Source organism: Spermophilus citellus, assembly GCF_964194105.1.
Source record: "Spermophilus citellus genome assembly, chromosome: 17".
Lineage (NCBI taxonomy): Eukaryota > Metazoa > Chordata > Mammalia > Rodentia > Sciuridae > Spermophilus > Spermophilus citellus.
This window is the reverse complement of record NC_138199.1, coordinates 37897954-37914506: the sequence shown is the minus strand read 5'-3', so window position 1 is coordinate 37914506 and position 16553 is coordinate 37897954. Positions and strand designations below refer to the sequence as shown.

At 37.4% G+C, this 16553-nt stretch overlaps 1 protein-coding gene across 2 annotated transcripts in view; it reads right to left on the bottom strand.

The window, feature by feature from the left end:
• Positions 1–15752, bottom strand: part of HEATR6 (HEAT repeat containing 6) — a 32809-nt gene extending 17057 nt beyond the window's left edge. Inside the window, exons 1-9 of one of the 2 annotated variants that reach the window (XM_081270420.1) lie at positions 15515–15752; positions 13283–13390; positions 10671–10811; positions 10118–10233; positions 9240–9354; positions 7653–7754; positions 6587–6724; positions 4358–4656; positions 3352–3529 (exon numbers count right to left, since the gene is read on the bottom strand). In XM_081270420.1, coding sequence (XP_081126546.1) covers positions 3352–3529; positions 4358–4656; positions 6587–6724; positions 7653–7754; positions 9240–9354; positions 10118–10233; positions 10671–10811; positions 13283–13390; positions 15515–15733 — 1416 coding nt within the window. In that variant the 5' untranslated portion in view covers positions 15734–15752. The remainder of the gene's footprint in view (positions 1–3351; positions 3530–4357; positions 4657–6586; positions 6725–7652; positions 7755–9239; positions 9355–10117; positions 10234–10670; positions 10812–13282; positions 13391–15514) is intronic. The other variant, XM_081270421.1, reaches the window with a different exon arrangement.
• Between the last annotated feature and the right edge of the window lie 801 nt (positions 15753–16553).

Here is a 16553-nt window from a genome sequence, read left to right as displayed (position 1 = left end):
CTAGTAGATTTGGAGACATTCAAGTAAAGTTTAATTGTTCCTAGTTGGGCATATAAAAGTAACCTGATTACTTATCACTCCATAACAGTTAAAAATTCTAACCTTTTCATTTTCTTATCTTGTTATGCTATTATCTAGACTTTATTTGTATCTACTTTTCATAGTTATTTCAAAGAGAAATAAAAATTCATGATGGAATTTGAAAGTCAGGATAATTCCCAAGGTATTAAAAGAAAGGTCTGCCCTTTAGTTTGTTCTTTAGGCCAAACTCTTGATGTGTCTCCATAATATGCCTTTATAATCCCTGAGAAAATTGTACAGAAGAAATTCTTACATTAGTCATGTTATTTTTATTGAAAATTTGCTCTGTCTCTGCTGGAAGCATAAAATGTACATTCTGAAGCACATTTCCTACTTCCAAGTACTATCACTTCCCAAGTACTATCACATTACCAAATCCTAAAGAAAATTTCTCAATTTTCTCCTTCCCAATTAACTGATTTAGAATTTCAAGTTCCAATTTCCTGAGAGTAATCTATTGTTTGTATTCCAACTGGAAGACTCCAATCACTTTTTCTTTTATTTCTCACTAGAAAAAGATTTTCAGCACATCTGTTTCCATTTTTTCCTCAAAGTTTCTAGAAGTCTAAGAACCTCTCTCATCAACATCAACTACTGCAAACCTTTTCCAGCATGTGGCTTGGTGCACAATTAATTACACTCTGATCAGTTTGCAGAGGTATGCTCCAAACTTCATTGTGGACAATAATCCCCACTTATTTAGACCCTGCCAAGCTAATATTTTATAAAAATCTCAAGGAAACCATTTGCCATTACACTAAACTTAATAATTTCCATTGTCTTTTCTTGGATGGCTTGTTATTTCTGCTTCTCCAGGACTTGCATGGGGCTTTAAGCGGGATCTAGCACATCTCCAGAAGGAAGAATTTCTTCTGTATATTTTTCTTACCATATTTCTTGTGTACACTGAACATAAACAGCAAGAACATGTCTAAAGGGGACCCAAATCCAGGAGATGGATAAGACAGATCACTGTGCCAAATGTAAAGCACTTTAAGTCAAATGTAAATTTTTTTTTTTTTTTAAACTGAGTGCTTAGCCACTGAGCCACATCCCCAGTCCCTTTTAACATCTTTTTTATTTTGAGATGGGATCTTGTTAAGTTGCTTAGGGCCTAAATTGCTGAGGTTGACTTTGAACTGGTGATCCTCTTGCCTCAGCCTCCTGAGCCACTGGGATTATAGGTGTGAGTCACTGCCTGGCTTAAATGTAAACATTTAAAATATCATAAATTATTTCAATTAACTCAGTTTTATCAGATATGACCTCATAGTCTTTCTGTATTCATCCCCTAAGACTGAATGTTTCTCATTCCCTTAGTGGGCAGTTGGAGTGTTAGTGGTTAACTTGTCTTCTACTTGCCCCACAGCACTATCTCCTTGGCCACACTGGCAGTTCCCCCTAGTGAAAAGCATTCAAATATGCATTTAAAATTCCTTGTAGTAGTTTTCCCTTTAATTACTAGAATGGCTTCATTACTGGTATCTTTGCTACCATTCATTTTTCATTTTTCTCCCATTTATTACTGATTCAGGTGAGCTGCAAAATTTCTGCTAATCTAGTTACTTACAGTATTTGAAATGTACCACAAGAATTTTATTGTGTATAATTAATGCTAACATAAGCTTCCAAAGGATCATCTAGTGCTAGGAGCCACAAGCAAATAATATGATGCATGGCACTTTCGGTTGTAAGGTGATGCCAGCTAGCCATTGAGATGATATGATTATGTTAAGATTTACATTCATATGGAAATTGGACTCCTGCTGTTCACCTTGGCCTGCTATGGGACTCATGTTACGGGACTCCTGGAGAGTTCCTATTGGTTGGGGAAGGATAGTAGGAGGGAATTCCGGGGGAGGTGGGGGGGGCCCCGGTTCCAGGTAGACGTGCGCATGGGTGGACCAGTTTTGGCTTGCCAGCTCGTACAGAGTATTGGCGGTTTTTTCAAAAATAAAGTTTTGTTCCTGCTTGAGTGGCTCGTGATTCTGTGCCCAGCCAGACTGAGGCAATCTAGAAGTTTTTTTTAACACAGTAATTAGCTATTCAAGGAGATGATCATAAGATGTTCCAATCTATAGTGGATTACTACCCATTTTAAGGAGAAACCTTAATTAAAATTATTCACTTTCAATGGGTAGTTTAGTTCTGAGGATATCCAGATGCCATTTGGCATAACTTTTTAATATACTTTATTGTAAGGGGACTCTAAATAGCAGGCTACTTTCCTTATTTGATTGAGACTAACTTCTAGAGAGGAACTTACCTATTTAAGCAGAGGCAGATATTTGAAATATCAAGATATCATGAAATATCTTGCTATAGCCATCCAGGCTAACAAAACCATCTTTTTCCTTTTTAAAAAATAATTTTTTCTTATTAAAATATGCAAAAATTTATAGCTACGCATGGTGGTACAAGCCTGCAATTGCAGCTAATTGGGAGGCTGAGGCAGGAGAATCCCAAATGCAAGGCCAGGCTGGGAAATTTAGTGAGACCCTATCTCAAAATAAATTTAAAAAAAACACTCACTTGGGGCTGGGGCTGTAGCTCAATGATAGAGTGCCTGCCTCACACATATGAGGCACTGGGTTTGATCCTCAGCATCACATAAAAATAAATAAATAAATAAAGATATAACAACAACAACAACAAAAAAAGCACTCAGTTGTAGAGTGCTTGCCTAGCATATGTGAAGCCCTGGGTTTGATCCCTACTGCCACAAGGAAAAAAAATTTAAAAAAAGAAGCAAGTATTTATTATACATGATTTTTTTTTTTAAATACGAAGAAAATCAGTGGGATCCTACTACATACACAATTCTATGTCTTGTGCTTTCACAAAACACTATGAGCATTTTTCTGAGCATTACACATCCTTTATAACCATATGTACCATAATAATTTCGTTGAGTTTTTAAGTCATTTCTGATATTTTGCTATTATAAATTCCACGATAATAAACATTTTCATAAAGGGGAGACACAGCAACTTCAGTGGAGCTCAAAGGAGATACCCAAGTTACAACTCTGTGTGCTCAGGTTTCAGAAAGCCGGAGGGCAAGAAGTGGCCTCTATAAAATTCCCATCAATGTGCTATTCACAGAGCCCATTTCCTATCCCCTCTTATCTGTCCAGGAGTTCTCAAGTCAGGAACTGGGTCAGGATTACTCAGAGCAGTATTCAGTTAAGACTAGATGGTGCAGAGATAAAAAACAATATGTGTAAATTTTCTCTTCTTGTTATAAAGCTTAGAATTTAAATGCTCTTACCTTGGGAGAAGGATCTTTTAATGCAAGTGTCATTAAGGACACAGATTGTGGGCTTCCAAGCTCAGGTGTATCAGGAACAAAGGCCGACCAGTAGCCATACAGAACTTTTTTTTCTATTGATTTTATAGTAGAAAGAAAACAAGCTAATGCTCCTTGGCGAACTTTGGCTTGGTATGACCTTTCATATCCAAAATAAGGAAGAAAAGTTTTTAAACAGCTTTTTAAAAATGCAACATGAAATGCTATTTATTCTAGACAATTAAAATCATACATTGAGAAATTAAACCTACAATAACCCCTAAAGATGTTGCCATGATATTAAAAATTTTTTAAAGATATGATCAATACATGTTAAGACAATTTGCTTATCTAATAAGGTATTAAGGCTGACAAAAACCACAACTCAATAGAATATAAGTACAATACATCAATACATTTTGATGTTAGGAAACTAGTATCAGATATGAAACACTGCAGAGTATCTATCCACCCATTCAACAAATATCCCATGAATGACCCCATGTAGGAATCAGACATTATGCTGGGTTGGAGGACAAATGAAGCCCCTGCCCATGCTAAGTGGAGGTGATTGATGGAAGGCTCAAGAAATAATAACACATTTGAAATACACTAGGGCAGAGGTTAAGCCAAAGGGTCACACAGAAGGGGCTCTTAAACCAGAATGGGAGGGATTGAACAAGTTTTCCCAGAGAATATGATTTTTGAGCTTATTTTGAAGAAGAGTAGTTGTTAAAAATACAAAATGGCCAAAACAACAACAAGAACAACAGCAACAAAAAGAAACAGAGAAGAAAAGACTACACCAGGGAAAGGAACATACAAGGACAGATCAAGTGAGCAAAGCAAGTTCAGAGTAATGCAAAGCTCCACATAAATGAAAATTCTCAAGTTTCATCCCAGGCAGCAGTCAGGTTTTTAAGCAAAGCTATAAACTGACATGCAACTTAGGATATTAAAGTATAAAAATATAACAAAATACTACTACCTCATTTTACCCTGTAAGCCTCCTTCAGCATCAGAATAGTCTGACTCACTACTGCTGACCCTTTTCCAGCTGGAAGTGGTGAAGGGTGAGGAGACCCGCTCTTTTCCCAGAGTTCCACTTCCATCTACTGGCAAACCTTGGACGCCCGGGGAGGAGGAGCATCGAGTGTTCCTGTCATGCATGTTCACTCTGCTTGTGCCAGGGCCTGGGACTGCTTCCATCTCACTACTAGATTCTTCCTCCTCTTCCTCTCCTTGTGGGGTTTTCCTTGGCTTAATTTTGTATTTTTTCTTTTTATTCTGATTTTGGGAGAAAATGAAGACATACATATGATAATTATTTATAAATGACTTTTAACAAAATCACTGGTACTTCCTCATTTGAAAATGACTAAATATGTTCCCAACACATAGTTTAAAGAAACAAGAAATAAGAGAAGAAAAGAAAAAAGTAACACTTACTTAGTATCTATGCATCAGACACAATGCTGAATACTCACACACACCATCCTGGACTTAAGAAATAAGGCATGAGGTCCATGGGTCAGAGCAAAACATGTGGTTTGGGTTCAAATTCTACCTCTGTAACTCTGGGCAAAGCACTTAGCTTCTCTGAGCTTGACCTTCCTGATCTGTAAGTATGAGGCACCTACCTTGAACAGCATAGTGAAAGTGTTCAGCCTTCTTAATAGAGATTACCCAAAAGAATTAAAGCCTATGGAAATGATGTTAGTGCCTATTTTCTCAGCTCTCCCAATTAAGATATGCAAGATGGCAATCCATTACACACACTGCTGGTACTAGGGCCCTGGGGCTACACAGAAGAAGATGCTAAATAAAAGCCAGTTTCTTTTTCCCTACTTTCTTCTTTCTGACATCTAAATATCTTTGAAACCTGTGCCTTCTTTCAAATTCTCAAAAGTCCTTATCTTTTGAATTCTCAAAAGTCCTTATCTGTAAGAGGGAAGGTTCTTATCACTTCTACCTCAGACTACTGGCTGTGGCCCAGACCCATATTCTTTTATTTACTACCATGGTGGTTCTCTTAAGATGCAAATTCAATCACATCATTCTGCTATTTAAGATTTTTTCCTCACCTACAAGATAAAAACCCAAATTCTTAGCATACTATACAAGACCCTTATGATTTGCCTTTGCTGCACATTTATTTGCCCTCCCCTTTCCCTTCATGAACCCGAATCTCTACCCTACAGTTAACATATGAGCTATGCACACTCATTCTCTTATGTACCTTTTGTTCCCTCAGAACATTCTTTCCTCTCTCTGTACTGTTATTCACTCCTGAATCTTAGTTTAATCATTACAGCTTTTAAAAGATTCTTCCTCCTCTATTTGGACGGGGTATCCTACATGTGTTTTGAATACTCTGCGAATATTTTGATGAAAGAAATCCTAATATTACTGTGAAGTTTATTTATGCATCTTTGCTTCCCCCTCCAAACTCCTAAGAATAGCCAGTGTTGGTATATTTCACAATGGTATGTTAGCACAATGTCTGGTGTTTGGTCAATGCTGAATAAATGAATGAATGAAAGAATTCTTAATCTTAAGCTTTTTTTTTTTTTAAATCAGGTATTACATTTTGGATGTAAAATCTTGGCCACATTTCTGTATGCTATAGGTTCTCCAACAGAAACATGAAGGAGACAGCAGCTATCAGGGAAGGCTGAGAAATGTGGTAAATGTCAGAAGTGTAGAGACATTGTGCGGACCGGTAGGTGGTCTTCTAATGGTCTACAGAAGGGCTACCAATTTATGGCCCATTGTCTGTTTCTGTGAATATAGTTTTACTGGAACACAGCCATGCCCTTCCATTTACACAGGGCATCTCTGGCTGCTTTTGCACTATGACCATGAAGTGGGTAGTTGCAACAGAGAGCTAAAATATTTACCAGTCAAGTCCTTAACAGAAAAAAATTTGTTGATCCTTGGTTTTGAGAAGTCTGGGGATGAGAATGCTTGATTTTGTATATAAAGTGAATGCTCATTTTTGTAAGGTGTTACACTTTCTGGACCGCTTAGAGCATAAAGTGCTTTAAATTGTACTTTCAATAGTCTGATAAATTTAAATTTACTTTGCTAAGTACCTTAAATTGAAATCAAGTTCAAGGTGGGCTTTTGGGGCAGTGGCAATGCAAATCATAGAAAATACACAAAGCAAACTATTCAAAACAATCTGCAACTTAAATTCAAATAGATATAAATGTACCACCGTTGGTCGAGAAGCAGTGGATTCTGACTGTTGTGGTTTGACAGGTGGTCGCCCATCATACTGAGGAAGTGGAGTGGGGTATAACACCGTGGGCATCTCTATGTTTAGTCCAGGAAGTCCATGAAACATGGCTTTCTAAAAAGTGATGAATAAGGAAAACACACACTTAAATATAAATCTTACAGCAGAATTATGCAGCATGCTCTGGATCAGGACACAAACAGATTAAGATTTAAAGTCTATTAAGTAATAAAAATGGGACAGAACCTTGACACCTTGAAAGTTTAAGGCTTAAAGAAGAGCTTAATCTCATCTATCCTAAAGCTGGATGTGGTTTGGCCACATCAGATTAGGTTTGATTTTAGCATACCTTTATTCAATTATTTAATCCCATCATCTTATCCAGTTATTTTATCTATCCACTAATTTTTAAACTAATTTATCATTTTTATTTAGTCATTTGTCTCTAAATCTAGCTGTCTGTCTCTATTTGAGGGTAAAAGAAATGGCACATGGGAAAAGTTAAAATTTTAGTTTTAATAAAGCTGTATTGTCACAGATAGCAATGACTTCAGGTGAGCACAAAGGCTCCTTTTTTTTTGTCTCGGTTGAGATAGCTGGATCCCCAGAATGGTGAGTTCATGTCCCCCTGCTTGGCAGGTTTGGAAGCTAGTGACAGCAGTGTGCTGACACATGTCTTAATTAACCTGCCTTCTACATGACAGAGGATGCCAGCAGAAGCCCTGGCTCTTTTCTCAAGTACAGTAAGGTAAAAGCTGGTTCAAGATAAGCTGTGATTAAATTATCTTCAGATCTTATCTCACAATTTGTTCCTTCCTAAGATTCAAAGATAATTTTTAAATTTTGGTATATTTATTTAAAAGAGGCTATTATCTATTCTTAATATTAAGTATGCTTATATATATGAACATTGTATTCTGCTCTCTTAGAATATATAACTTTTGATACCTTCAAAGTTAGCCTTTGAATGATGATATGAAATGGTACTCACATCTGGGGTTTAAATGGGAAAAACACGAATCATAATGAAGAAGTGCCTTACCTTTAGTACAGCTAGAAGAGCTCCAAGTTCATCAGTCTGTGTTAGTTTCATTTTTCCACCATTTAGAAGTGACTGAATGCCTTTTAATGCATTTTGTAACAACTAGGGGGACAAAGAGAGACTTAGTTAGAAGGCAGAATAAATTTTGGTTGTCCAGGGATCTATTCTTCAGCATCATTTAAGATGGAAGAGGAAAAGTCTCTAGATGATGAAAAAACCTTTTGAAACACACAAAGCAGAGGTCAAGATCCAGAAAAATGACCTGATAAATCACTTTGAGTTATCTTCTAGAAGAGTACTCTTGAGAAGTCTTATAATACAGACTTATAAACCAGCATATATAAATAGTGGGCAAGGAAAATAAAAAGGAAGAGATTTAGTGGGAAGACTGTGATAAGAAATGAAAAAGTAATAGTAGAGATCAAAAGCAGGGAAGTTCTCCAATATGGCAACCTCAGTAGCTCTTAAAGTCAAAGGTGTAAATGTAGAAGCAGATGGTAAATGATAAAAGATGATAAATGATAAAAATGTAATCTCTAAAGGCAAATTCTGGATCAAGATTGATTTCTTGATTCAGTAATCTCACTTCTAGGACTCCATCCTTACTCCCTAGAGGGGAGGATGTGAACTGTAGCCCTGTTTGAAATAGTGGAAAAACTTTTAAAAAGCAATTTTTATCCATTATGATGATCATGAGAATGATTACCTAAGAAGCTAACCTCCTAAATGTGAAACTCAGCAACAACAGTTGCAGGTACTCTGTCAAGCACTTTAAAAGCTCTATTTTTATTTATATTTCACATGAACCCTACAATGTAGTTACATTAGTACCATTTCAGCAAGGAACATGTAGGCTCTAACCAGTTAAGTAATTTGCCCAAGATCTCCTAGCTACAGAAATAAGAAAGCATGAGGTACATTAAGAGGTACTGAAAAAAGTACCACAGACATTAAGGTTAAAAAAAAAATACAGAAAGTTTCGAAACAGCATATTAAACATGATTCTATTTTAAAAAGATAAACATACTCATTCATATATAGAAAAAAAATCTAAAAGCACAGATCATCTCCAGTGATTATATCTGAATAGGGGATTATAAGAAACTTTTACTATCCTGGATCTGTAATGTATGATTATGTCAACCTGAATTTAAAACATGGTAAGAAACTACCATATTTGCATATAATTCTTTTAAGAAGAAATAAAATAGTACAGATATTATTGAAGTCTACTTTCTTCCCTTTCATCTTAAACATCAGGTACTAGTCGGAAACTAGACTGTTTTTATACTCAGGAGGAAAAAGAATGAGAAGAGCTTTCTTTTAAAACCTAAAATGCCAAACAAAACAAATACAAAAGGTTTCTTGTAACTTAAACCCAAAGATATGGTTCAGTCTTTTTGGCTTACAAACATTCTATGTATGTGTGTGTGTGTGTGTGTGTGTGTGTGTATATATATATATATATATATACACACAAAACTAATATAGCAGCCAAAATTAAACTTGTTGGTAACAGCCTCAGTTCAACTCTTGCTTCTAGACATATCTACATCAATGTGTAAGATCAGCAATAGTCCTACCTACCATGCAGAAAGTTATGTCATCCATATCTGATGATTTTGGAGACTGTAAAGTGGTCAAGAAAGCTTGGAAGCAAATATTTTGGTAGGGCTCCTCCAGGTATGGCTGTCCTGGCACACTAAAACACATATAGAGAAAACAACTCAGGCTGTGTCCTTTGAAATGGTGCCTTCAAAAGAATAATAGCAGTAATAGAAACTAATAGAGTTGTAATACACCCCTGAATGTGACTGTACTTAGAAAAACTCTGCACTTTGGCGGTTAGTTACTGCTATAGGACAGGCACAGTCTCCAGTAAATATAAAGAAGGATGAATGGTTTCCATAGGGAAAAATTACAGAAATTTGTAGTGAAAGAAGTATGGACAAAGAGAAATTTTTGAGTTCTGCTTTTCATTTCTAAGAGAAAAATAATGCAAAGAGGTTCTGTTGAGTTAGAGTCACATGACTGAACCTGTATTTTTAGCCACCATACACCACTGTGCTACCTAGATACGAATTCAAGTTTGTGCTGTTCATTTCCTATTGCATATTGTAGACTAATTACATCTTCTTAAGAGAGAAGAAACCAACCTTGACAGATAAATCTCACCAGAGCTTAAACTGGTACAACTATACCCTTCTAAAAGACAATATGACTAGAATTCATACCAATAGAAAACAAAACATTGACTATCACTTTTAGCATATATATTTTTTCTTCATTATGAACTTTATTTGATTAAAATCACATCATATAATGACCTTATTAAATAACCTGGGAAATGCAAATTGGGATATTTTTTCTAAGTTGCTCTTGTTTCAGACAGATGAAACAATCTATAAAAGGGCCCGAGAGATACTATCTTCTAACTACTGGGAAAACTGCCTGGATCCACATACCTGAGACATAAGTTTGCCATGCAATGCACTGCAGCTCTCCTGACTTCAGGGTCAGACTGAGCCAAGTCACTCAATGTTGTTAAGAGGCCGGTCTTGCCTAGCAAGTCTGGGAGGTACTAAAACAAAATAACAGTCAATGTTGGTTTAGGAAAAGCTTCCAGGAAAATATTACTATTTAGACAGATTTTATTTTTTTAATTAAAGGGCAGTTAAATGTCAAAAGACTAGCTATTAAAAAAAAAAAAAAAAGACTAGCTGTTAGGTAAATCTTTCAGATGGTTAGTAAATATGCCAAAAAATGGCAGAAGGCTTATTACTAGGTATTTACTAAAGCTTTTTAGACATGGCTGTGCAGATGATGGGTAATGATAATAATGATGGTTAACAGTTAAGAGTGCCAAGTATTTACAAGGCTAAGACTGTAAATCAAAGCTACATGTCCAATTAATGGCAGGATAAAAACCTAAAGATAGGTCTGTTGACTCCAAAGCCTCTGCTCCTCATCTTTCAAAAAAAAAAAAAAAAAAAAAAATCAGGACACAATTAAAATTACCTTTTGACATTTTGAGCCATTATAGTAAACCAGAGCTGCCAGGGCTTGAAGGATTTCCATGTGTGTCCAGGAACTACACTGATGAATAGCTGAAATAGTATATCCCATCAGGAAATCCAAGTTCTGTTCATCAACAATCACCTACCGAGAGAGGAAAAAATACAGATGATCTAACTTCTTAAAAATGTTTTTGTCTTTTTATAGATTATCTATGCTTACCTGAATCAAGTTGTGCAAGGAGTATATATCCACCTTTTTGGGGTCAAAAGGATCACCTTTGGGGTCGAAAGGATCACCTCTAAATCTTTGAAAGCTTGATCAGGTTAGAGGCCTTTGGCATGTCCCAGGGTCTTGTTCACTTCTTTCCCGTTAGTCCCTCCACTCAAAGTAAAACCTTGTAAATTTTCCTTGAACTAACTATACACTGATAGCTATAAATATTAACCTACAGGACTTAAAATACTGAATTGTCTTAATTCAATTAAACTACCTTATACATAGTAATCACTCAATATATGGTGAATAAATATGCCTGCTAAATAGCTACTGTGTTGCTAGCATGGTGTGGGGAATACAATGAAAAATGGCACATCTCTGTCCCCCCTTATTTTATAATCTTCTTGGCATAGATCAGGCTAATCCAACTATCAATTTACTGACATGACAGGACAAATAGTCATCAAATGCCAGAAAGCTGGTTATGGACTATAGGTGTTTCAAGTGCACCCCTGAGACTAGTCAATATTTGGAAGCCACCTCCCATCAGTTTGAAACATTCTAAACTTGAAAACAGCCTATCTCATGTAGTAGACACTGTTGGCTACCTATCAGCATCCATGTTCTCCTTCCCTCATGGCAGAGTTCTGATTCTACTCAAATGCCCATTTCTCTCACATAAAACCTCTAGCAAATCCTAATTAGTTTAGTAGTTCTCAACCAGCGGCAATCTTGACCACCAGGGAAGATCTGGCACAATGTTTGTAGACATTTTTGATTGTTACAATTAAAGAGGTGCTATTGACATCAAATGAGTAGACGTGATGATTGCTGCTAAACATATCCTACAATGCACAGGACAGCTTCCATAATAGAGAATTATTTAATTCAAAACATCAATAGTTAAAAAAAAAATCAATAGTGTCGAGGGTCAGAAACCCTGAAGTAAGTCCACTGTGGCTGCACAGTGTAATCATTTAGGAAGCTTACGCCCTCTAGGTGATGCTAATGTGCAGTCAAGGTTGAAATCACTGTTTTAAGCCACTCATGGTAATTCCATTCCCTTTTTCAGAGACTGGTTTAGAGAGATGTTTATATGACTTAAGTCTCCAATGAGATATCAGGAGAGTCTATTGGAGAATTTATGGGACAAACTTCCTCATTTGTAAATAAAAGAGACACAAAATTAACAGGGATAATCTGGCTTCTGTGGAATGTTATTTAGTTATTTTGCATAGGATACCTAAAATGGAGGCAGCCATCTTATGACTATCAGAGAGGCTGAGTATAACACACACTAAGGACTGCAGAATGGAAAAACGCTAGTAAATCTCTTATTATTAAGGGACTCTAGAGCTGCTTCCTTTGGGACTTGAAATGTGGCATTAATTGTTTCTTCTTTTTTATTGTTTTGGTACTTTGGATTGACTTTTCTGTTTTTTGAACCCAAAGCATCCTAGTAGACATATGCTAATTGATAACACTTTTCACTCTCAATTACATTCATGTACTCATGTGTAACAGTCTTAATCCTAAAAATAAAAGTGGGTTTATCTAGCAAGTTGGAAAAGGTTCTAGAAATAGGTAGGGAGCTGCAGTTTAGATCTTGATATAAATAACTGGTGTCTTTTTATCCTGGTGTACCCTCTTCCCCAAGCTACTTCTTAGGTTTTATGTACATAAAAAATAAATAACAAAAATGATAGTTTGAGGAAAGTGAAAAAACATTGGTAGGAAAGAATTCTGGGATCATTTCAATCCTGAGATGTATCTTGGTCAACTGTACATACCATAAAAAAAAATCTAAAGTCAGGAGGCCTGGTTGACACAGTGGTTACTGAATCAATATGAATACTTCTAATATGCTTCTAATAGACAAACTTCTAGAATTGTTCAGAATAATGTTCTTCTGGTCAGTAAAGTTATGTTTGTTTTAGTATCATTTTAATTTTTTTGGTACTGGGTATTGAACCCAGGGGTGCTTTCCACTAAGCTACATCCCCAACATTTTTACTTTTTTTTTTTGGTGGTGCTGGGAATTGAACCCAGGGCCTTGTGTGTGTGAGGCAAGCACTGTACCAACTGAGCTATATTCCCAGTCCCCAGTATTTTTACTTTTTATTTTAAGATAGGGTATCATTAAGTTGCTGAGGATCTCCCTAAGTAGCTGGGGCTGGCCTCAAACTGGTGATCCTCCTGCCTTAGCCTCCCAAGTTGCAGGGATAACAGATGTGCACCACCATGCCCGGCTTGTTTTAATATCATACTGAGGCATTTGCTTTTCCTAGTGTCTCAAAAGATTAGTTTATCATATCTACTATGGATATAGTATTTCAAAAGCATTTGCTTATTCTCAAAGTTCATGATCTGAATCCTAAAGTTACATACATGATTACCTGTAATCTGTTTAGTAAATGGTGGATCAGCTGAGACACTTTGCTGACAAGATGATTCTGATTAAGAGGCACCAGTTGGCAAGCTTGGACAAGAAGAGTACTGACATCCTACCAAGAAAAAAACAATCAAACAAAAAACCACACAAAGGTAACATTCCCATTAATCAAGTGAAAGCCACCCCAATCCCCGCACCAAACACAGGAAAATGGGAGAATTAAACTGAATGTTCCTACTGAAGAACGGGAAAGGATGACATCTGAATGAAATGTGGGGCAGAAAAGATGAAATAACAGCACAAAAATAGGGTGTGCCAGAAAAGGAAAAGTGTAAATATCATTTTTGTCAAACTAAAGACTCCAGAGTCTCTACCATGTATATACAATAGAATTAAATAACCAAAGAAAGGCTTCCAGCATATAAAAGCACATAATGAAGTTAAATACACCAAAAAATGTAAGCCAACTAGATTTTCAATGTCATTATGAAAATTGGAAATGACACATAAATTTTATGTAAAATTGGGGAATTATTAAAAAAAGAAGAACCTATTTGCAAATCATACCATTCATTTATTGGTGTTTACTGAATACAAAGGCTCTGAGCACCTACTATGTGCCAGGTAGTAGGCTAGGTCCTTGGGCTCCAAAAGTGAAGCAAACATTTTTCTGAACCTCAAAGAGCTTAGAGTCTAGTGAGGAAGACAGAAATATACACAAATAATTAAATTAAGTGCTGAAAGAATTAAGTAAAAATATTGTGGGAAAATAGTGATTATGCAGTCTTGTGTACAGTTATATAGAATCTGGAATGAATTGAAGGATGAATAGAATTTTTGTAAACAGATCAGCTATCAAAAAAACACTTCAAGAAAAAAAAATGGAACTGTGTAAAGACTTGGGAGACGCAAAACACCAGCAGCAAGAACAGTACCTTCGAAATGCAGACAAGACACAGAAGGAGGAGTGATGGGAGAGAAAACTGGAAAGGCACATATTTTTGCAAAAATATCAAAGCATACAAATAAATCAAAAGTCTTCCTGACTTCTTCTTAATCCCACTCACACTATTATTTTGCTATGAACTCTTCTGGATTTTTTCTGCATATATAAACATATGCATATTTTAAAATTCCCCTCCTTTCTTGAACCCCATATTGTCTTGTATAAATTATTGGGCAATTTTGCTTCAACCATTTACCATATGTATAGATATTCCCAGATCAGGTTTTCATTTTTATAGGCAGTTTTTTTTTTTTTTTAAACCAAAGAAAAAAATCACTCTGGCAGCACAGCAAAAGGGTTGGACCAGAGGAAGTCATTCAGTTTAGAGAAGACCAGTGCAATAGTCCAAGCTAGAGTCATCTTGCCAAAGGCACTAGCAATGGGAACAAAAAGAATGTATGGACTGAGAAACATGTTTGAAAGAGATTCTGAAGAATCTGGATCCGACAGGCTCCAAGTCAAAGGAAAGGGAAAAGAACAAGGGTTTGTGTTTTGCATGTCCTGGAGGATGGGATGAATTGGGGATGAAAGTGTGTAGAGGTTAACATTCATTTTTAAAAACTGTCAAGCTTGAGTTGCCTGTGAGCATGAGATGGCTGTGGCTCAAGTGTTTAGAAAATTATTAAGTGATATCTAAGACTTGGTGTGTATAAAAAAGATTTCTCGGATAGCGAAAAGAATTTCTAAAGAGGAAGCAGAGGGGGTAGAGGAAGAACGGAAAATACAGGGACTTTGTTACAGACTGAGGCTCCACTTCTAGCTGTTGTTTGCCAACAACGTGATAATGGATCTTTGTAAATTTCAATGTTTCCATCGGCAAAAAAACGACCTAATAATTATGCACACTTTAAGATTCCTGGAATGGTTCATGGTAAAGTACACATTAAATAAACAGTAGTTATGAATTTTATTGACAAAAGGTTTGGGATGCACAGAATGGAAGTGGAGCGTGAGAATGGAAAGGTGGTGCCAGATGCGAGGTGTTAGAGCAGAAATCATCAAACTGGGCTTTGAAAGATGAGAATTTGCCAACCACTGCAGAATCTTTCAGACAGAGGACAGCAGAGAATATGCCAGGATCAGAGGGAGCAAGTCAGCCTGGAATTAAGTCATCCGGGGCTCGGGGTGGGAACAGCCAGGAGAGGCCCGCTGGAGTTACCAGCTGGGTTCCCTGAGGGTGGGGCCGTGGCAACAGCGCGGCTCCCCTTCTCCCACAGGCGAGGCGCCTACCTCTGCGGCCACACCGCCGCCCTCGCTGTAGTTCTCGGAGATGAGCTGGTCAAAGAGCAGGTGGATCTCGGTGCGGGTGGAGCTGCTGTCATCCGGGCGCAGGGCGCGGAGCCTGGCCGACAACCGGCGGAACCCATTGTCCTGCTCAGGGGGCGGCTCCCGTGGCGCCTCTCGTGGCTGCCCGCACGACAACGAGCCGGCAACTTGCACCGCCGCCATCTTCCCTACGTAAGGCCCCTGGAAAATACTTCCGGGGCATTCCCGGGTTCTGCAATCCAGTTCCGGAATGCCTAATATGGACCAGAAAGGCAAATGAAGAGGTTTCCACGACTGCTGTACCCTTCAGCCGGGTACCCTGCAGGTGCTGTCTGAAATCAGCTTAAAAATATTTTGCCCGCCCACCTCTTCTGAGCGCAGACTGAAAAGTGGGGTCTCTATTTGTCCTCTCAGAAAGTTTGTTTTTGGGCGGGGCTGACAGTCCTGTTGAGTACTAGAGTTTCAGCTTAGGGCTGGAGTTGGAGAAGGGTTGCAGTAAATGGCAATGGCGGAAACTGCTGGTTCTCAGAAGTCCTTCTACTCCTCTTACAGCTTTTAGAATCCCTGATTTTTCCCCAAGCACAAATGCACCCTGACTAAAGGTTACATTACCCAGTATTCCTTGCAATTGATTCTATCTATGTGATTAAAATCTGGCCAATAAAATATAGGGCAGCTTTCCAGTACTTTGGTGACAGCTGGCTGTTTCTTTGTTCCCTTTGCTTCTCTTCTGACAGTGAGTGTTCTTGTGGGTCATGAGCCACCTCTCACCACTAGGAAAATAATTTTGAAGTTTAAATTGAACTATAGAAAATATAACCTGCCTGGGGTGACCTAGTTGGCATTGGAGACCCCAAGATTTTCTGAAAGCTTGAAGGCGAGAATGGGAAGTAAAATAGCCATTTAAACAATGATCAGTTTTCAGTCACCCAGGAGGCGAAGACTGGACATTCACATTTGGGTAGACTGAGAAAAGCATCTTTAGGACTTTTGAGTTCTACAA